The sequence below is a fragment of the Sebastes umbrosus genome, chromosome 11 (genome assembly GCF_015220745.1).
Source record: "Sebastes umbrosus isolate fSebUmb1 chromosome 11, fSebUmb1.pri, whole genome shotgun sequence".
In the NCBI taxonomy this organism is placed as follows: Eukaryota; Metazoa; Chordata; class Actinopteri; order Perciformes; family Sebastidae; genus Sebastes; species Sebastes umbrosus.
In genome coordinates this window covers 1,288,276-1,310,489 of record NC_051279.1, presented here as the reverse complement: position 1 = coordinate 1,310,489, position 22,214 = coordinate 1,288,276, and the positions used below count along the sequence as shown (strand labels likewise).

At 41.7% G+C, this 22,214-nt stretch overlaps 3 protein-coding genes across 3 annotated transcripts; 2 read left to right on the top strand and 1 right to left on the bottom strand.

Annotated features, from left to right (window-relative positions):
* Positions 1–224: 224 nt before the first annotated feature.
* hint3 (histidine triad nucleotide binding protein 3) lies at positions 225–4,318 on the top strand. The gene is made up of 5 exons (XM_037785708.1): positions 225–449; positions 1,360–1,477; positions 1,705–1,774; positions 2,213–2,339; positions 2,972–4,318. Exons 1-5 carry the CDS (start codon positions 309–311, stop codon positions 3,017–3,019), a joined length of 504 nt encoding a protein of 167 aa, XP_037641636.1. The 5' UTR covers positions 225–308; the 3' UTR covers positions 3,020–4,318.
* Positions 4,319–4,787: 469 nt separating this feature from the next.
* si:dkey-29b11.3 (actin-binding Rho-activating protein-like) lies at positions 4,788–6,800 on the bottom strand. Its single transcript, XM_037785709.1, has 2 exons — positions 6,679–6,800; positions 4,788–6,282 (listed from the first exon to the last, which is right to left on the bottom strand). Exon 2 carries the CDS (start codon positions 6,261–6,263, stop codon positions 5,772–5,774), a length of 492 nt encoding a protein of 163 aa, XP_037641637.1. The 5' UTR covers positions 6,264–6,282; positions 6,679–6,800; the 3' UTR covers positions 4,788–5,771.
* Positions 6,801–8,193: 1,393 nt separating this feature from the next.
* Positions 8,194–21,967, top strand: trmt11 (tRNA methyltransferase 11 homolog). Its single transcript, XM_037785895.1, has 13 exons — positions 8,194–8,346; positions 9,756–9,821; positions 9,963–10,036; positions 11,435–11,516; positions 11,633–11,725; positions 11,865–11,999; positions 12,086–12,242; positions 12,352–12,432; positions 13,134–13,298; positions 13,499–13,571; positions 14,000–14,134; positions 18,414–18,534; positions 21,618–21,967. Exons 1-13 carry the CDS (start codon positions 8,269–8,271, stop codon positions 21,756–21,758), a joined length of 1,401 nt encoding a protein of 466 aa, XP_037641823.1. The 5' UTR covers positions 8,194–8,268; the 3' UTR covers positions 21,759–21,967.
* Positions 21,968–22,214: the final 247 nt, after the last annotated feature.

Sequence of the window (22,214 nt, the reverse complement as noted above, 5' to 3'; positions counted from 1 at the left end):
ATATGGAGGAGACAAATTCTAAACACTTAATGTAGGAAATACTGAGGACGCCTGCTGTTTCCATGAAGCACACTGTTAAACTGAGTCCAGGAAGGAACATTATACATTATACCAGTTAAAAAGGGATAACAGGTTAGAAAGCCAGGTTAAAATGAGTTTCCAGATATAACATGTTGAACTACATCTCCATCTGGTGGCAGGTTTCCTCCCTTACACACTGACAATCGACAATCTTTTGGTTTCCCCTTGTGAGCTCGATGAGCTCTGGGATCGACAGTTCATAGTACAACAACAACAACAACAACAACATGGCAGCAGCAGTCGAGTCTCCTCTACCTGCCCAGGTGGACGATCCCAACACCAGCAGCCTGCCAGCTGAAGGATATGAGAAGAAATGTATCTTCTGCAAGATTATAAACAAAGAGATGGGAACAGAGCTCCTCCACGTGGTGAGAACACCAACATGATCTAGTGAGGGATCCAAGCTAGCTGGCTAGCAGCTACAGTATGTGAAGATGTAGCTACAGAGAGAGAGAGAGAGAGAGAGATAGATAGATAGATAGATAGAGAGATAGAGAGATAGATAGATAGAGAGAGAGAGAGAGAGAGAGAGAGAGAGAGAGAGAGAGATAGATAGATAGATAGATAGATAGATAGAGAGAGAGAGAGAGAGAGAGAGAGAGAGAGAGAGAGAGAGATAGATAGATAGATAGATAGATAGATAGATAGAGAGAGAGAGAGAGAGAGAGATGGATGGATGGATGGATAGTAACTTTATTGATCCAGAGGGAGATTCCAGTTTCCAGCATCACAGTTCCATGGTGTAAAACATGTTAGTAAAAAGGCAGTAAAAAAGTTAGTAGTGCAAAGTACAAAAAAATATACCAGATATAAAAATACAAGGAGATGAAGAAAACTGTTGAAAGTGAATATAGTGCAGGTAACAGCTGAGATACAGGACTCTTCAAAAGTGCAGAAGAGACTGTTAAAGGTGAGTATAGTGCAGGGTAACTCCAGTGGCTGTGTGCATTATTATCTGGTTTGTCCTGTTTCAGGGAACAGTTAGCTCATATTTGGTAAACGTTTTCACACCAAGGACCTCCAATAAATTCTGCTACATTTATTTTACAAGAAACCCTGAAACACAATCTGAAGCAGGTTTCAGCTTGGAAACCAGAGCTGGAGGAGAGATGATAAAGAGGCTGCAGTTATGGGACTCAATTGGTGATTTAATTAACCAACAACTCGAGTTAAAAAAATGTGTTGCACTTCAGTGAACCCTGTAGTCCGTACCCTTCTACCCCTCTGGTCCTGAGGCTGATGCAGTGTGTATTGTTTTGTCATTTCTCTCCTCTGCAGGATGAGGACATCTCATGTTTCAGAGACATCAAACCTGGAGCTCCCCACCACTACCTGGTCGTCCCAACCAAACATGTAGGGAACTGTAAATCCCTCAGCAAGGAACACGTGCCTTTGGGTAAAGATTCAACTGCACACCTCATTACTGATGCCTGTGGAAATGTAAAGAAATGTACTGCATGTTGCTGCCAACTTCAGTTTCACTGACAGTTCACTGCTAACTAATCCTGTGATCTGGTGTTTTGTGTTAACTACTCTGCAACTGAATAAATATAGCTGTCTTATTATTAATGGTAAATTGTATTATGTTTAAAAAGGAACATGTGTTTTTGTTGTCACGCTCAGTGAAGCGGCTGGTCGAGACAGGGAAGGAGATCCTCCAGAAGAACAACGTAACAGACCTCAGTGATGTCCGGTGAGCTACTTTCAGTGGTAGGCCGAAGAGCTCCGATGTGACTACAAAGGAAACATCCACAAACATTTTCACCAGGTCAAGGCCGAGTTCAGCAAATAGTGACTGAAGCATTATCAGTACTAATAATCAACACTATGCCTGTTTAGACAGAAGAGCAAGCAAACAATCCACAGTGATAGTGATGCCAGGTACTGATAAACAGTATATGTACACATCATCACAGTATCAGTGTAACAGAGTAAACTATGAGCTGTATTTACCAGAGAACAGTCGCTCTTAATCTAATGGAAATCCTCTAAACTGCTGTGTAATTGTTACTGACAGATTATTTAGCTTTGCTAACATATCTGTGGCTTTGTTGATGTAACAAGTGGCACTTAAAGTGAGTAAAGCTTGTTGTGAGCCTCTGTGCATTGATGCCCTTTCCCTTGCCTGCAGGTTCGGTTTCCACTGGCCCCCGTTCTGTTCTGTCACACACCTTCACCTCCACGTCCTGGCACCTGTCAGTCAAATGAGCTTCATGTCTCGCGTCATCTACAGACTCAACTCCTATTGGTTTATCACGGTAAGCCGCCTCCTCGTTATTTGTTCTGTGCTCCATTACTAAACATGCTATTGTATATAATTTAAGGTTTAGTAAATATAAAGTAGTTGCTTCTCAGTCTTAAATCTGTTCACCATCAGGCGACATTAAGCAAAATAGGTCAACATGAAAATGCTGTTGATTTCTTGCAGGCAGGTTGGTTTAAATGTAAAAGGACTGTTGAACTAGTAATTTAGTATTTGATGAATGAACAGTGAGCTCCGTTGTTTTTACTGTTTGAGTCTTTTTCTCATTATGAAATTCCGTACCACTCGACCAGTAATCAGTGCAGTAGAAGTGTGTTCAGTTCCTCTGCACAAAATTCATTTTCAGTATTCTCTGAAGTGTTCCCAGGCTCTACCTCCTGTTGCATAAGGGATTTACAGTCTAAAAGCTGGTATTATAGACGTAACTGCCCGGAGGACAGTGTGCTGTAGATCAATACATGAATCTCATATTTAGTTCAGCGATTCTCTCGGTGCCACCCCCCACCCCGAGGTGCCACCCGCCCCGAGGTGCCACCATACTTTAGTTTATGCAGGTGGAGTTTTAAAGGTCAACCAGAAGTGCTGTCAGTCTAATTTCTGTTCTGTCCACATGTTGATGTTTTGCAGGCGGAGCAGCTGATTGCGATCCTCGAATCTAAAGCTGAAACCAACTGATCGCTCGCTTTGGATCCGGATCTCACAGTACTTGACTTTGATGATGACTTGCAGACTTGCAGAATGTCTTGTTTCATGATACACTCTCACATTAAGTTGGTCAGAGCTAATGACAGTATTTTAAACTGGTCACATATTTGTAATAAGTGACCACTTTTCAGACTGGAAGCCAAATGAATGAAGCCAAATCTTGTTTCGTGCTACTTGAGACACGCCAGACAAATGTTTTTTAAAATGTTTTTACAGAAGAGGTTCATAAAATCTCCATTAATACGCCATAATACAAATGCATTTACTTTATGGACCAAGTAGCATATGGTGTGATTTAGGGCTGGGCGATATGCTTATAAATAATATAATATATGTATCGGACCTATAACCGATAAATTATTGAGAATTATTAAATTTTGAGTTCCAATTTAAACCGGTGCAGCTTTTCTAGCTTTTTCTCCTACCTCAACACGTACTGTATAAACTCACTTTGGCGCTTCACTTCTTCTGCTCTCTCCAGGCTCTTTCTGTGTTCCCTCCTTCCCTCCAGACACAAAAACACCCCCCCAGACGCACATCCATGCTCATACACCACACACACACACACACACTAACCCAGGATAGTGTGTGTGTGAGCGAGAGAGAGCCGCGGTAGAAGCGAAGCGCCAAAGCAAGTCTCATGCCAGCAGCTTTAAACAATTACAATACATATTTATACACGATGTTGACGATATAGTCATCTACTACGTCCCACGTACAACAAGCCACAGTACATATAGAGTATATTCGATATATCGCCCACCCCTACTGTGATTCACTTAGAATTCCCAAGCTGTTGTATTTCCTGCCTTACTGCTTTGCAAATCAGATTTTGTGCATGAATAACTGAAATGAATTTAAAACTCTGTAAGAAAAATGAATTTGTGTAATTCATATATTGGCGTAACGCGTTGGACAGCTGTGTATAGCACGATTACCTCAGCCATGTTGAGTTCTGAGGCTCCTTCACAGTGGAAGTGATCCTCTGACACTGTAAAGTAAAGGATGCTTAATGATCTCAACAAGCAGTGAACCATAGAGAGGTGTTTGATTATACAGGCTCATCTTACATTTGATTTGATGTAATGTCTTATGATTGTGTTAAGATGTATAACATGAACTAACCAGTTGGTGTATGAAGTGAATATTTATGCTATATGATACGACTGTATACTAAGGAATGTAAAGAAAGAAAACCATACTGTATGAAAGTGTATGCACTTTAAGAATTAATTTAACTTAGAATAAATAATGCATTGCTGCTTCTCAGTGTGTTCCTAACGTAGTGAGTCCCACATATCAGTTTACACTCTCTCTCTCTCTCTCTCTCCCTCATTAGTTTAACTCCACCAGTCAGTGCTTACAGTTCACAAAGCACCCACAGTAACACCAGAACAGACAGGACGTTGTTACGTTTCCTCCTTTATTATAATACCATGAGCAGTACTTGCTAATAGATCTATCTACTACTGCCTTATGCTAAAACATCTCCATTAGTTTGCATGGTCATTACTTTTAATAGCAGCAGATATTATGGCGTATGTCAGTCAGTGCATAGTTTATAGTGTAGTACTGTGCGTATTGTGCATCTATCTCAGTGTACTGTGCGTATTGTGCATCTATCTCAGTGTACTGTGCGTATTGTACATCTATCTCAGTGTACTGTGCGTATTGTGCATCTATCTCAGTGTACTGTGCGTATTGTACATCTATCTCAGTGTACTGTGCGTATTGTGCATCTATCTCAGTGTACTGTGCGTATTGTGCATCTATCTCAGTGTACTGTGCGTATTGTGCATCTATCTCAGTGTACTGTGCGTATTGTGCATCTATCTCAGTGTACTGTGCGTATTGTACATCTATCTCAGTGTACTGTGCGTATTGTACATCTATCTCAGTGCGGTGCAGGTGTATAAAAGTTTCAAACCGTAACAAGGTTACCCTAAATTACAAAGCACGCTTGTAATCGAGCCAAGTGGGATCAAGTTCATCCTATAGCACCATATTGTCTGTCACAGGCAGCCTCGTGTTCTCTTTGGCTTCGGCTCGTACTCGTTAACTCCTCTGACTTCATTTCAGCTGCTCACTCCGACACTTTCCCCGCAATAAACAGCTAGTGAAGGAGATATATAGCGAAAGGGGGTTTAATCAGCTAAGATCTGATTTAGCAACACACTCAAATCTAGTATATGAAATAATGTAGACACATGAAAATGTACTATTTTTGAAGCAACTAAGTCACCCTAGGAAACACATGAGCCCCCAAAAAACGGTACTTCTATTGTATATTTGTGTTTAAGTTTTAGCTTAGCATATCCTGACATCATTTTATTATCATTTGACTGATGCACCTGCATTTAGGTAAAAACAGTTTGCCATTTTTTGAGTGCTATTAATTGCTTTGAAAACTCGTCTATCAGCATGCTGATGACTTCTATTGTTGCTGACATATGCTGCTAATTGGCATTTCACCTGGTATGAGCCAAACTCGTAACGGCGTTTTGAATTGTTATTAACTATGTCATTCCATTTCTTTCAGCATTTGTATCGGCCACGGAGGTTTTTACTTGTGTAAGCATGAAAAAGAGCTATTCTTTCTTAATAAGAGTGCATGTTAGTGCAATCCCCCTGCTATCTGAATACCACAGTGCCATGAAGTATCTCTATACTTGTCACTGCATGTAACATGAATCAAGGCATAAACACTAATCCCAGTTTGTGATCATGACAACAGAGTGATAAGAGCGTGGTCATCCTTCCCCTGCCACAGCATCTCCCCCTCAAAGTCAACCAGCCTCTGCTTCCTGGCTCGTAGGAGAACCCCCACCAGTTTATTCGAGATAGTCACGTAATGCTCAAACAGTTTCCCGAACTCCACCGTGATCACCCTCCCATCATCTCTGCATCCAGGCTTTCCAATGTTCCTTATGACCTCGCACAGCTCCTCGACCTCTCTGCTGATGTGTGTGTGAGCATCCTTCCCGCGCTGCTCCGTCATGGAGCCCTGCAGGGGCCTCCCGTAGTCGTCCTGGCCCCTCTGAGGGACCGCCACGCTGGGCCTGGCGTCGTGGCTGAAGGGGTTGTGCTTCTGGTACTCCCGGTGCTCATCGGACCACTTCTGCCAGTTCTCCTTTAAGCCTTTCACAGAAACTATGCACGCTGCCGTGTCATCGCTAAACTGAGCAGGATCTGGGACGTCATCTTCAGTTTCCATGATGGGGCGGGTGATCTGGCTGTTTGTCCATGAGTAGAAGATTACAGCTTTAATTGGTCATTTCTACATACAGCAATGTTGTACTCACTGAAGAATATTTTATTATTTAAATAATAACTTCCTAAAATAATCAAAATAATCCATGGATTTCAACTTAAACATTATATTTAATTTAATTATTGTTGTCCTGTCCTGTATTTGGTGTGTTTTTCTGATTCAACTGTACACAAATCAACGATAACTTAGCCCACAACCTGAACAAATTCAAATGACAATTCATGAAAACTAAACTGAAAATATGATTTTACAAAATCAATATCAGTTCATCATCAAAACTAGAAGAAGTGAACACCCTGCTTTTTTAAGTAACTATATGACTATACAAGTAAACAATGATCAAACATGATCAACTCACATGTCACACCCTGACTCGATCCTCACTTCACCTGCTGTTATCTTTCATTGTGCATAAAAACCAACTGAATAACACAACCCTGCAGCTCTGCTGACAGCAGCAAGAGTGCGGATGCTTCTCTGTCCCAAAGGCAAAACCGCTGTGATGGACATCTGTCTCGACCAATGGGCTGCTAGAGAGGATCTGAACAGCCAATCAGTGATCAGAGGGGGCGGTGACGATGAGGTTCCTCTGAAGTAAAGCAGATTACAGCCTGAAGAGGTGACAGCAGTTCATCCAGGGATATGATCACAGAACAGTTATTGATGACTGTGTCATTGTCTGAAATATAATAATTATTTCTTTTTTTAAATATTTTTGAGAGTTACAAGTTCTTTTAACATGGTCATGGAGCATATATATATATATATACTGTATATTTGTATTGTGGGGTATCGTTCCTATGCAGAGAGTAGTTTAGTTTATTTATTGACTACACTGAGGAAGTTTTATATTTTAATAATTTATTTATTTATTGTGTTGGGTTGAATGTGCTACTTATTTTGTACTGTAATTACCTTGTGCCTTTTCTACCTTTTTTCTTTTCTTAAAGCTGACTCGGTGTAAACTGCTCAGAATTCCAATGTACTTATAGGTGACAATGTCAAACTAACAGCAGCTAGTGGAAACACTGCTTATACGATAAGATAAGATGAACCTTTATTAATCCCCGGTGATGTGTCAAAGCAGCAACATCAGCAAACAGAGTGAAACACAGGAGAGGTAAAGGTATACACACATTATAAAAACAATAAATAGAGATATAAAAGATACAGAGTGAATGGGTGAACATAGTGTGTGCAGTCCGTCAATAAATACATGTAATATCTACAATAAATACATGTAATATGTACAATAAATAAATGTAATATGTGCAATAAATAAATGTAATATGTGCAATAAATAAATGTAATATGTACAATAAATAAATGTAGAATGTACAATAAATAAATGTAGTATTTGCAATAAATAAATGTAGTATGTGCATATGTGCAGTCTATAAAGTGGTATATAGGATGTATAGTGTAAAGTAAGTGTAAAGTGCTGCAGTGGTAAAAGTCCAAGATGGTTGCAGATAGTGCATGTTAATTGTTACACACTAGTCCTTTACAAGTTGTAATTAAGCATGTTTTTGAATTTACAAGTTATACATTATATATATTGTAATGTGTTTTTTTTTAATTGTTTTAGTATTTGACAACTTTCTTCACGTTTCCCTACAGTAAAGTATGACAGAGTTTCTTCTTTATAAGTTGCACCTGTGCATGTTTTTTCTTTTCCTTTATAAGCTGCATGTGTGCGTGTATTGTTTGATTGTTATTGATGTCTACCAGCATGAAGGACTGACCCAGGCGCTTTGTGTTCTGCCGATATAGACATGTATTAACATAAAAAACAAACAATGAATTGAATTAAAGATAAAGTATTGAGCTGAGAGAGGAGGAGAGCATTCTTCTCCATCTAGGGTCATTCTCTCCATCAGGCGGTACTTTAGTTCCGCAGTCCGGTTTCGTTTCCAGTCGGACGTATTTTGAATCCGCAGCAGCAGACATGGCGACCTCCAGCAGCAGATCATGTCTCCAGTACCTGATCCACCTGGCTCAGGATAACCTGGACTTCAGGCTGCCGGTAAAGCTCCACACCCTGCGGGGTTACACATATACTAATGCCTGTGTGTGGTGGCTCATGTGTAACTGTGGTGTAACTGTGAGTGTAACGGTGTGTCAGTCAGACAGGCGCTCTGTCCGCAGCTCCACTCTGGTTCCACGTGTTTCACTCTACACTTTACCTTATTCACATGTGCAGTACATGCATGTGTGTGTATATATATGCATGTGCAGTACATGCATGTGTGTGTATATATATGCATGTGCAGTACATGCATGTGTGTGTATATATATGCATGTGCAGTACATGCATGTGTGTGTATATATATGCATGTGCAGTACATGCATGTGTGTGTATATATATATATATATGAACATGTGGGTATATGAGTGTGTGTATGCATGTATACATAATAGAATTAATCTCACTATTTCTATATCTATTAATATAGCTTGCTCCAGGAATATATATATATATATATATATATATAGGGTTCTTCTTAGGGGAATATGTTTTGATTATGTATGTGTGTGTACTGAGTGAGGCTCTGGTTCCACGTGAGATTAACACGCTGTTTTATTACATGATAATAACGTTACATTACCTTCTGAGGGTTAACACGCATGCACACACACACATGCCCGAGGTGTGTGCATGTGAATGATATTACTCTATATTTGTTAATATTTTTATTAACTTATTTGTTGATTTAATTTATTTATTACTCTCGTATTTTTGTATTATTATTGTGTTTTTTTAACTCTATTCTTTCTTTTTGTCATTATTATTATTTGTATTTCTTTTCTTGGTTTTGAATGTTGAGGTTGTTTTCTTTAGTGTACTTGCTGGGTTTGTCTGTCAGCTCATCTACTTAAAAGTTGGTTTATAGACTGTTGTAATTACGAACAGTGGATTGCATATATGAAAACAGCCTTGAAAAAATAAATTGTGTGTGTGTATTTCTCCGTATATTGAGTGTTTTGATACTTTCACAGCATTTATATATCACTTAAAGCTACTTTCTAATATAAAAGACATGAAAAACTCATGTTTTACAATATGGGACCTTTAAACTATCAAAACGCTCAATATACCGAGAAACACACACACAGCCTGCATTCAGAAATTGTGCTTTTGAAACAAGCCGTTAGGATTTCTGTCCATTTGTGATGTCACAAATATACAATATTTAGATCATTACACGGTTTTAAACGTAAACATTCTAAATGTGTCCCAGTTTATTTCCTGTTGCAGTGGATGTAAATAACATCAGCTGACAGGAAGTAAACATGGACCCAAGCTGTTGCCTAGCAATGCAACCCTCACTGATTTTATACATGGAGATCTACAGTATTTATTCATCACTGCTCAGTCTGTGAAAACAAGACTGTAATTATGCTTCTGAGTATTTGTGCTTTATGTTCTTACAGGAGATTAAGTCTTTGCTGGCTCTCAGAGGAAAACCATTCCATCCAAGAGGAGACTTCAAAGAAAAGGTTTGCAAGTCAAATTCACCGATTTTAAATCTTTTGTTTTTCCCAGATGTTTCTAATGAAGTGATTGATTGACAGCTGCCTCTGTCCAGTAGACTCCCAGATCCCCACAGTCACTCCTCTTCTTGCCTCTTCTCTCTCTAGACTCCTTTCTGGTGTCTGGATGGTTTGTGCGAGGAGGATGTCCGCGGCGTCATGGCCAGATCGGTTTGTGCAAAGTAAGTGTTGAGATAAGATAATCTCTCATTAGTCCCACAGCGGGGAAATGTGTTTTAGTTAGGGCTGCCCGCTCTTAGTCGACTAGACTAATCAATTGTTTTGGTCTCAGTCGACTAAGATTTCTTTAGTCGATGAGTCATTTTTATTATGCTTTATTATCAGCACATCTCTGGTAAACTCCAGATTTAAAGAGGTGCTGTTGTGTGATTATTTGTGGAGGAACTCAGTTTTACAAAGGTCTGTACCACGAAGCAGGATTTGCTGTTAGCGAGGTAACTTCAGGGTTTTCCGTCCTACGAAGGAGGATCACTTCTTATCGGGGTAGATCGCCATGGTAACTGATGCTGAACAGCTGACCTGCTCCGGAGCAGGTTATGTTCCAGATAAGAGATCAACTCGTATAAAAGCACCTCCTACTGACCAATCAGAGCTCGGTGCGCGGATCGTATGATAATATCACACAAATATGAAGAAGTTACCGTCATAATCAGACTAAAACAACACAGTTTAAACTGACAGATGCAGGAAGGACAGCTGGATTTATGCCGGGGGTGTTTTTATATTTATTTTCTTTACTTGGTCTTGAGTCCGTTTCACACCGCCGGAGACGGGACGCAGCTGAGAGAAGACTGAAACAGTCACACGCCGTGTCGTAACTAATGGATATAATGAGGTGTAATCCATCCATCCTGTACATATAATAAAGCTATTTATATCTAAAGGACTATATCTGACTTTTGAGTTCCGTTAAATTAATAAGTCTTTTAATTTACGCATTCACACATCGGGAGCTTTTTCTTTTACCAGCTGTTCTTCCTGCATTTGGCAGCTTCAACTGTGTTACTGTTAGTCTGATTAAGAGTTTAACTTCTTCGTATTTGTCTACTTACTCTTCCTTTGTTAAATGTGTCTCTCTGCCTGTCTCTCTGCCTGTCTGTCAGTAGACTAGTCCATGTCTGTGATTGGTCAGATGCTGCAAACACCGCCCTGTTCACGTGAACGCGCTCACAGCCAGACTGAGAAACCCTGGGTTGATTTACTGAGTTGATAACCAGCTTCGTAGGACCGCTTAGCGTGATCTCGGTTGTTAGGTTTAGTGAAGCCAGATAACGAGAAGATACCCTGAGTTTGTTGAACTGGCTTCGTAGTACAGGCCTCAGCTCTGTCGATTAAATCAACAAATCGATTTTAGTCGACAAAATCATGAGTGTTTGTGGACTAAGAATTTCTTTGGTGGACAACAACCATAGTTTTAGCTTTGTGGGAAGGTGAGTGATGGCCCTGCACCTGTAGTGATGGAACAACCTCAACACTGCTATCCATCTCCATCTGTGCTTTGTTATCATGGCAGCATGTTCTGTACTGAAGCCGTAGTTCATGTTGCGTTATCCTTGCAGGTCTGCTTTTGAACTCTGGGGCCACGGAAAAACACACAGTGAACTCCGAACATCCCTCTTGAAGTACCCGTCAGAGAACATGGTTGGTGATGCTACGGCTCATAGCCCCGACAGACCAAACTCTCATATGAAACATACAGAGTCAGAGGCTAAGATGTTTAATTTCAGTTTGTGCTTTTCCTCCTCATTCCCCTACAGTCACCATTCATGCACAAAGACTCAACTTACAGAATCAACGTCTACACTTTCAACAAGACTCTGGAGTTTACAGACAGAATCAAAAGGATTGATGTGAGTATTGAGATGTGGAAATGTGTGTGTTTGCATCTTTCTATGCCTGTATGTACTGTATGTATGCCTGTATGTATGTATGTATGTATGTATGTATGTATGTATGTATGCAGAAAGTCATGTTTTGTTCTCTCCCCAGGCTATGGACTATCTTCCGTTTGAAGGAGCAGTGAGCCTGAAGAGCCCTCAGCACATCTTCTGTTTGTTGGAGGATTACGGCACGGACCCAAACGACATCCCAGAGCATCCCAACTACATCTATTTCGGCCGATGGGTGAGATACAGCTGACTGTTCGTTCACATTTGACTAATAATAAGAGGTGATCTGTAACTGAACATCTTTCTACGCTCCTGCACCAGATAGCGGACGGACAGCGTGAACTGATCCGGTCCCACAGCGTGAAGAACAGACACTTCATAGGGAACACCAGTATGGATGCTGGGCTCTCGTTCATCATGGCCAACCACGCTAAGGTCAACGAGAATGACCTCGTCTTCGACCCGTTTGTTGGCACAGGTGAGATAATCCCGTCACCGACTCTCACTCACATACACAGCTAATAGAGACTCACACATCTGGGGGAATCTGGGCCAATAAATGTTCTTTGTCTGTTGATCTGTTTCAGGGAGCCTGTTGGTGGCGTGTTCTCATTTTAGAGCCTACGTGTGTGGAACAGATATTGATTACAACACTATTCATGGCAGAGGTAAGTCTTGTCTACTCAGAGTTTACATGGAGCATCAACTTTAATCTCTCTTATTTTAGGATTGTGGGGTCTTTAATTCAAGCTTGCAAATTATCGCGTCATGTCATTTAAGTGGCAGGACCCAAGGCTGTGGTAGAAAAGTAAAAAAATGGCGTCCTAACGTCTTCTCCTAACCACTTCTCCTTGACCTCGATGGAAAACGTCATGAGGTCAAGAAAACATGAGAAGGAGAATTCAGAAGGACTCGGGAAAAGACAACCGTGGTGTTCAGAGAATCCGACTATAAAGTGAAACCAAATGGTTGTCACTGTCCACTCATATTAAACATGAATCCCAATTAGTATATGAGCGTATGAAAATAATATGCAAGATCAGCATATCGTTTGTTATCATGAAAGGCCGAATGGTGCGTCGCTTTAAGTGCTGCGGCTGCAAGGCATTGTGGGATGTTATTCTCTCTTTTCCTTTGGTAAAGGATGCTCCAGTGTGTCCTCTGCTGAAGGAGATAATAAAGGAAGCATTGAAGCTCCTTTCCTCAGCATTTAGAGGATTGTAACCGCTCTCACCACGGCTGCTACTGAGATACTGAGAGGGTCATTTCACCCCGTTAGGAACCTTCCTCAGAGAACGAGGACTATTCGACCGCAGCTCTGAGTTTCAGAAACTATCTAAATTTCTTAAAAGCACCTTTTGTCTTTCAGGTCGGTCGAGCCGTACAAACCAGAAGTGGCGAGGACCCGATGAGAACATCCGAGCCAACCTGCGGCAGTACGGAACAGAGGAGTTGTACGTAGACGTGATGGTGTCTGACGCCTCTAAGCCTGTGTGGAGGGAGGCTCCTCTGTTCGATGCCATCATTACCGATCGTAGGTCCACAGTTTATTCTGTTAACACTTTGGGTATGAAAACTTGTGATGAATGTATCGATAGCTTCTGTGTAAAGCATTATTGCAGTAAGCACGAGCTCCAGCTACATCTGTCCAGTCTATTGTGTTCCTCTCATAACGGGATCAACTTTGTCCTTTGTTCTTGTTTGTTGTTCCCGTGTGGTTCTTCCTACTGTCAGCTCCGTACGGTATCCGAGAGTCCACGAGGAGAACGGGTTCCCACAAAGACGTCACTAAACCCACCGAGGGCATGTAAGTTCACCTGATACTCTGTGACTTCCTGACAAAATGTACCTTCATTTATTCCGAGGCATGAAATGTATAACTACAGTAAGGCCAGGGTTAGCCTGGGCGGTCTACAGTCTGCAGGCTTTCATTCTAACCAGCAGCTTGTTTCACTGATGAGTTCCTCCTCTCTACTCGGAGGAACACTAAGCAGGCCTGCAGAACCTAAACTTAAAAAATGGAAATGCTTTTTAAGAATATAAAGTGAAATGTTAGTTCCATCGGGCGCTTGCAGCAGCCCACTGCTCCTAAAAGACTTAGGATGGGTTAAATGCAGAGGTCACATTTCATGTATGTATCTGTATGTACTATGACATGGTTTGTTCTTCTACTTAAAGGTCCTGTCTGTTGCTCTGGTCTGAACCGGTTTGTGTTTCTTTGATTCTTCTGCCCAGCTACCTAGAGTCCCACGTCCCCGTCTCACAGGCGTACTTCCTCAGTGACATCTTCACAGACCTGTTAAACTTCTCCGCCCACCACCTGGTCCTGGGCGGGAGGCTCGTCTATTGGCTGCCTGTCTACAGACCAGAGTGAGTATACGTGCTTATTGTATGGCTGATAATATAAAGGTCTTTCAGAATGATGAGCCTCTCACAGTAACATGCAGCTCTTTAAAGCTGATTTCTGTTATCTGAGCGCTCAAACTGGGTCTGTGACCGGTTTGTTGTTGGAAAACAGGCTTTGATGCATTGAGGTTTATATATTGATACTAGATTTGAAGTTTACTTTGTCTTCATAATCCCTGTTTCCACCGCAGGAACTTTCCCCCAGAACTAGGAACCTTTTGAGGAACTGATTGCGTTTCAACCGCAGGAACCAGGGTCTAAATTAATTATTAATTATTACCTAATAATAAGTTACGGGGCCTTTTACCCCCCAAAAAGGTCCTGGTCAGGGGGTAGTACTCTCTAAAAGTATTGAAATCTTTGGGCTGGAGTTTGGATGACCGTCGCTGACTGGTAAAACACACAATGGCTTCAACTGGTGTACCGCTTCATTCATAAACAAGGATGTACTCTAGTATGGGTTTAGGACGAGGGGAGAACATTTCTCTTTGTTTGATGACATTGAAAGTAAAGTTAGTTTTTGCTTTCGGCCTCCCGACTCATAAAAAAACAGACAGAATAAGAAAGACAGATCGCGAGAGGTAACGCTAGAAGAGAGAGACAGCGCGACGGTGCTGTAAGTAAGAGAAAGAAGAAGTTATTTTCTGATTGTTTCAATCTGAAGCACAAATAAATAACTATCAGACTCTCAACTGATGATTTACTGTGGAGACAGACGCTCTCAGTTTCATTTTCCTCCTCTGCGTTTCATTCATGACATCCAACGTGCATCAGTAAATACTGTGCAGCTGTAAATGTGATGAAACCAAAGGTTGATATTGGGAACTCCTCTTGCTGGTGCAGATAATCATTTGTATCAATAGGGGGCAGGCTCAGACCATAAACCAGAACTGCACAATACAGGCTTGACATGATGAGCACCACCTACAACATTTACATCTAATAATCTGTCGACCTAATGAATCGCCCAAATAGTCAAAGAAGGATTATAATGTAAACACAATTACATTTCATTAAATCTCATAACGGCATGTAATTAAATCTGTAAATGAATTGTGGAGAAGAGTGAATGTAACACGGACGGCAGTAAATGTCTCACAGAAGAAGGAAGGTCCAAGGCACTCCTCTAGCCAAAAGATAAAAAGCCTTTAATCAGATGTTTCATTGTGAAATACTAAAAACAGACGCTGGCACATTTTGAGAGGGGTTACAACGAGGGGTGGAATGGTTCACAAAATTCACGGTTGGGTTCATATCAAGGTTTTCGGTTCGGTTCGGTACATTTCTCTTACAGCGAGGAGGTCATGTTCTGATTTCAACATACTTTTCATTTATTTGGTAAAAATAAGTAGTGGTTTATGGCTTACATAAGGAACATAAACACTTTATTGTCAAATCTTAATTGAAAGAATATTATAGGTCCTCTACAGTTTTTAGTGCAAACAAAAAATGCAGCTTTATTATTTTCATATAAATAAGATGTAATTATAAACTAAGGCCATACATTGAAGCAGAAGCTCTTTCAGAGTCGTCTGGCACATAGAGGTCTTTCCCACTCGGGGGTTTCTACCCTCCAGCGTTTCCCCGTAGCACTCTTCCATTCCCGCTCCTATAAAACATCGTCCTGCGTGTGTAACCACCTGTGTGAATGACGGTGTGTAACCACCTGTGTGAATGACGGTGTTTGTACAGAGTAGCATACAGGTGTGTTAAGGTTTACCTGCTCTAACAGCTGAGTCACAGAAAACCACATGACAGCTCCGGCTGTATGAGGCGGCTCTCCTGAAACACAGTTGTGCATTGTTTAAACGTTGTTTAAACGTTGTGTGTACGAGCAGAACGTGAAGTGCTGACTGGAGGTGCAGGTGTTTGACTGTGAAGGTATGAACCACAACAGACGGACGGCAGCAGCAACGGACGTTTGGGGAATAAAAACCCCCCCGCAGGGCTGGAACTCCTTCTGGTCGCTGATTATAAGAGCTGGAAGGAGATGAGATAATCCTGCATCCTCTGGTTTTTAGCGTGTGTGTGAGAGAAAGAAGGAGCTCGTGTACAGACACACCATGCGTTTGTCTCTGTGTGTATGCATCCGTACATACATGCATGAATGCGTGTGGTCTCGTGTATACATGTGTGTCATCATGTTCACACATTTGTCTTTGCTACTCATCTACCGGTGCTCGACTCCGTGCCCGTCAGAGCGCCATGCCAAAATAAACGTCGGAGGTCAGGCTGGTCAGATATGTCAACTATCTGTGTCTGCAGTCTGACCTGTGTGTGTGTGTGTGTTTCTGTGTACAATCACATGTGTGTGTGTAAACCCAGACGTAGCCTGTCTCCTGGGCCTAATCTGGGGCTCTACAGGGGAGATATCGTGTTTCTGTCACCCCCACATATGTGTGTATCTGCGTCCACGGCTGTGATAGAAACAGGGGGGACTGTGTGTGTGTGTCTATGTGTGTGTGTATGTGTGTGTGTGTGTGTGCATGATGACAGGTGACACAAAGTTCTGTCATCAGAAGACGGCGTCTAGACCAGGTCGGACCTCTTAAACTCTCTTTCTCTTTCTCCCCTTAAAAAATAAATGAAGGAGGGAAAACGTATGAAGACAGATGATGTAATCTCAGTCATCACGGCCATAAAGTCACCTAATTACAACATAAACAAGTGAAGAGAGGAAATAAAGTGGCTGTACTGTCAGAAGTAAGGGGATACGGATAAATGAGCCATGTTTTCATTTCCAGGTCATCATTTTTTAACTCCGCATTTTGGCAAATCTCTTTAAGTGACACTGGCTCCTCTACTAGAGGCTCCTCTCCTCTGCTTCAGCATCACATTTTACATGAAATTGAGAGCATAAATTGGCTTGATAAACAACACAAAACAATGACAGATATTGATCAGAAACCCTCACAGGTACTGCATTTAGCATAAAACAATATGCTCCAATCATAACATGGCAAACTGCAGCCCAACAGGCAACAACAGCTGTCAGTGTGTCAGTGTGCTGACTTGACTATGACTTGCCCCAAACTGCATGTGATGATCATAAAGTGGGCATGTCTGTAAAGGGGAGACTCGTGGGTACCCATAGAACCCATTTACATTCACTGATCTGGAGGTCAGAGGTCAAGGGACCCCTTTGAAAATGGACACAACAGTTTTTCCTCAACAAAATTTAGTGTAAGTTTGGAGCGTTATTTAACCTCCTTCACTACCAGCTAGTCTGACATGGTTGGTACCGATGGATTCATCAGGTTTACTAGATTCATATTATTCAGTATCTTCACTCTGGCTTTAAAATTGAGCTGCTACAAGCTCACAAACCCAAGTTGCATTAATGCGTTAAAGAAATTAGTGTTGTTAAAATGAATTTCACTGTTATTATTTTTACAGTTTTAAGTGTCATATAGAATAAGCTAAACAAAGGCATCCCCATTGCAAAAAGAAATAAATCTAGTTTAAATGAGTGTGAGACAGATGAAGCCCTGAGCGGAGGCATTCTGTGTGAAAGTGTCCTTTACAGAGACTCTCTGAAAGACAAGCCGATCTGCCTCCACTGAGACGTCAACACGAGCTCAACCGGTCTAATGACTCCTGATTGACAGGAGAGAATTATCACCTGGCTGCATCACCGTTAGGTCACCCTGACGACCAAACATCCCGCCGCCGCAGAGGCCCACATGCGGCCATGGCAACGGGGCAGACAAACAGCGACGCTCAAATCTGGCTTTGAGTCGGGACCGTTGCTACTGTGACGGCGGCGAGGAGAAAGCGCCGCTGACACAAATATGCAAACACGTACATCATCCGCTGTTAATAGGCCCTAACCTGGCCTGGCTGGTGATGACAGAGCCAGCGGACGACCTGTCAGGTCACACTCACTTTTTCCACCTTCACCTTCAACAAAGTGAGCTCCGTTAGCTTCAGCAGCCGTGGTTACGCCACGCTGGTCGAATGTTTAGTGATTCGTTTGGTGGGAGAGAAACAGAAAGAGACATGGAGGGAGGAAGGAGAGACAGGGGAACGGGCGGCAAAGAGAGTTGGCGGTAGTTTGGTAGTAATTTGAACAGGATTAGTCCGTCTGTGTCCCAGCAGCCGTTTTATAGCCTCCAGACAGAACAGGAAGAGCATCGTTTTCACAAAGGCCTGAAACTTTCCTCTCATTTAGCTCTTTAGGTGGGATTGGAGTTGCTCTACCTCTGTTGTCTTGACCGATGTGTGTGTGTGTTTCCTTGTTCAGGTACTGTGAGGAGATGGTGCCTCTCCACCCGTGTCTCCGGATCATCAGTAACTGTGAGCAGACTCTCTCCAGTCACACCTCCCGACGCCTGATCACCATGGAGAAGATCAAGAAGCCTGAGGTGGGTTCATTATGTGCTTTTCAATGGGTTTGCTTTAGAGCTGAAAACAATTACAGGGCTCAACAATAATGGTCCGTGTCCACAGGCTCTGTGCTTTCCACGCTCCCCATTCATCGTCTATGTAAGCAGCCGCGCAATGCATTCTGGTAGTGTGGCGTCGCGATTCGAGAGACTAGGCGTCACGACGCCTGCTCCTTATTTGCATAAAGTTGAGGGCTCGTCTACTTTATGCAAATCACAGGCGTCTGACGCGACTCGCCGCCTCTCCAAACTCCCGAGGATCTTTTAAAATAAACGTTGTTGATCTAAAATAAAGACAGATTCATCAACTGCATGGATTATTTCTCGCCTCAAATGTTTTCAGAAACACATCTCAGTGAACTATTTACGTGAAATAAGAGAAGAAAGTTTCCAAACGAGCCTCCAGACTGGTTCCGGTTTGAAAGCTGGGAGCAGCAGCCAACGGCGGGAAAGCGTTCGTCCAATCAGGAGCCGAGTGCCTTGTTTCTAGGGACAGCACACCAAGCGTCCAATGCTGGGAAGCGTCGCGTCCCCTCGCGATAAAAAAAAACCTGTGGACACGTACCATCAGGGTTGCCCGCTTGCCCGGAGCAAGTAAAATACCACGTCAGGCTAGTAAATCTAGCTGAGCAAATGGCGGCGGGTAAAGACAAAGTTTATGAGCTGAAGCGAGTATTTCAGTTATCCTGTAAACAGGAGTTTAGTCGGTTGGTATTAGAGAGGATGTGGGCGAAACTCCACATTAATTTACTTAAACTTAGATTAAACATGACAGTTAACTTTAGTCTTTGTTGCTGTTTGATAACTGCTAATAAATAAAACAGTTTCTATAGGGGCAAGTAGAAACTGACTTTAGGCATGTAGATATCTGACCCACTTGCCCAACCAGGCTACTGAAAACAAAACATTAATGTTGAACCTGAATTAATCAGTTGAATAAGAATTAGTTGCTTTTCTTTGTCATATTTTAGTAAAGTGAGAACATTAGAACAGACCTGGTTTTGGTCTGTTGGTTGGATAAAACAAGCTTATTTCAATAAGTCACCTTTGGGCTCTGGGAAAATATAAAACTACTATTTTCCAACATATTATAGACAAAATGATTTACTGTGAACAAAATTGCAGAATAATCAATAATGAAGTTATTGTTAGTGTTCATGAAGGCCTGTGTTTGAGCTTATCTGGAGATGCATGTTTATCTAAAAAAAAAACAATTCTGCATTAAATTTATTTTCATAACTTTATTTCTTCCTTTAGGTATCGTCGTTGTTCTGCAGTAGCACACATACAGTATATACTTGCATTGGTTTGGTTAATGTGCAGCAAAACAAGTCATTCTACAGGATTTAAAACACACATTTTTCTTCTAATGTGTGTTTGGCTGTAAAGTTGACCATATCATTTAATTTTATATATCCTTTGATTGGACTTCTTCTTCGATATGTTGTTTTAAGTTATGTATTTTATCTGCACATTACCAACCAGAATGTGTTTACAGTTTTAGTATGTGAGCATGAACAGAAGCACAGATATGACTTCATGTAAAACGAGAGCATGTGTGCGTGTCTGTTCTTTCATCTTCTTTCTTTTTTACGTGAGGTTCATAGAAATGTTTGTATACGTAACCACATAAGTATGTCATGTACGTGTATATAGTATGTCTTTATGTCTTTGACATGTCATCCCAATGGCAGTGATGGTGTCTCCGTGTCTGTCTGCGGGTAAATCCTCTCCATCTGGCTGTGATTGGCTCATTTCTTTTATACTGGAACTCTAAATGGTTTAATCACACATCGTATGGAAAACAATCCATCTTTGGATCTGACATCTCATTCCACTCCAAAACCCCAAATTGCTCCCAAAAAGGGCCGCGTGTGTGACACGCACACAGAAACACAGCAACACAGAAACACAGCTGTACAGCTGTTTGATCTTATCTGACTGCCGTCTATCTCAGGTCGCAGAGTTTCTCCTTCCCAAATAGAACATAATCAGCACCTATCTGCACTCATTCATCAGGGTTCACAGCTTGGTGTGTGTGTGTGTGCGTGTGTGTACACCTAAATGTGTTTGTGTGGCTGTGATACACGCGCACGTGTCCACACTGTGTCTGTGATTTGACAATAATGGGGCCAGACTAATTACTGTAAAACGTTTCCTGCTAAAGTAGTGCAGAGAATCCTCACATTTACTGATTTATAGGGTGTGACAAAATGTGTTTGGTGGCCTTAAATGACTTGTTTGCCTAATTTGTTGCTTATTTCTACTGTTAGTTGTTTTTAGTTATGCCCCTCTGTCCTTATGAATTTGGGGTTCATGGTTACGTTGTCAGTCTCGCTACCCGGAGTTTTCCCTCCGAGTGGTCATGGAAACTGTTTCCAGGTTGCTTGGCAGCATCGGCAAGCAGAAGTAGAGGTGTTGCTGACAAATTACAGGCCCAGCGTTGGAGTCATCACTTCCAACTCAGCTCACCTCATTATTCCTCCTCCCAGCATCTTTCTTCCTCCCTTCATCCCTCCGTTGACCAGCGGCTACCTTACAGCCAAGACAAACTGTTTAACCGAATGGATTCATAACAGTTCATATACATTGTTAATATACACGAGCACGGCGCCGTTCCTCCGTGCAAACATGGAGAAAGTATGCAAACCTTGTGATGCTAATATTATACAGACATGTAGCGGGAGTTGACTGGAAGGAAGGAAGAGCTGTTTCAACATTTACATCCAAATGTAATGGTATTAATATAGTGTTAGCAAAGTCTCAACACATGCTCCTTTTGGGAGGAAAGGAACCAGTAGCTGCCTGTTTTTATTTACTTATTTTATTTCTCTCGTAACATTCTTTAACGAGCTGTGAATGTGAATAACAAGATGTATCTAGAAGCTGGAGAACGTCTTGTTCTTACTATTAAAACCAGTGGAGGGTGATGTATTCCACGACGTATAATGTGACTAACTGCTGCAATGTAAGAAGTTGTGTGTTTTTTCTAATTGGGGGAAAACAGGCAGCATTATCTTCATCAGTTCAGAACGATAACGTCTACATGTGTCTCTCTCCAGGAACTGGACAGCCTGTCTCCTGTAGCAGACCCAGCCTTCAGCGCCTACCAGGGACACAACGCCTTCAGAGAGAAGTACTTCAGCGGACTGAACAAGAGATGCATCAAGGACGACAACAAACCCGTCGTCAACGGAGAGTGAACCGACCGACGGACCTCAACATGAAGCGTCTTTATAGAAGCGGACAGAAGAATCAGATGGACGTGGTCGTCAGTGGACTCAAAGACGGGAACAAACTGATGACATATTTGTTACAGTTTTCATTTTTTAAATCTTTCTCACTATTTTAATTATGATTATTTGTATGCTTGTACTTACTGCTTTGCAAATAAATGGATAAAATACAAATATCCTGTACTGAGTGCTGACGGTTACTACTAGAGATAGTTGACTGCCTGAATGGTAAATGCAGCTTTACAAAACAATGTTTAAAAGGGAACATGGTGTAAAACGTTAAAGAGGTACTGCAGTGATATAGTAGTACACTATCCATAAGGTTGATAGAAAGGAACGGTGTAAATGGAAGCAGCAGAGGCTGAGATATCCTGACTTTTAGTCACTGATCTAGGTTAAGCTCTAAAAAGAATGGATCCTAAA

Coding starts and splice junctions, on each gene's coding strand:
- trmt11 (XM_037785895.1), top strand. CDS start 8,269: ATGGCGACCTCCAGCAGCAGATCATGTCTCCAGTACCTGATCCACCTG. Junction 11,517..11,632: donor AGTACCCGTCAGAGAACATG/GTTGGTGATGCT, acceptor ATTCCCCTACAG/TCACCATTCATGCACAAAGA. Junction 12,000..12,085: donor ACATCTATTTCGGCCGATGG/GTGAGATACAGC, acceptor CTCCTGCACCAG/ATAGCGGACGGACAGCGTGA.
- si:dkey-29b11.3 (XM_037785709.1), bottom strand. CDS start 6,263: ATGGAAACTGAAGATGACGTCCCAGATCCTGCTCAGTTTAGCGATGAC.
- hint3 (XM_037785708.1), top strand. CDS start 309: ATGGCAGCAGCAGTCGAGTCTCCTCTACCTGCCCAGGTGGACGATCCC. Junction 450..1,359: donor GAACAGAGCTCCTCCACGTG/GTGAGAACACCA, acceptor TCTCCTCTGCAG/GATGAGGACATCTCATGTTT. Junction 1,478..1,704: donor CAAGGAACACGTGCCTTTGG/GTAAAGATTCAA, acceptor TGTCACGCTCAG/TGAAGCGGCTGGTCGAGACA.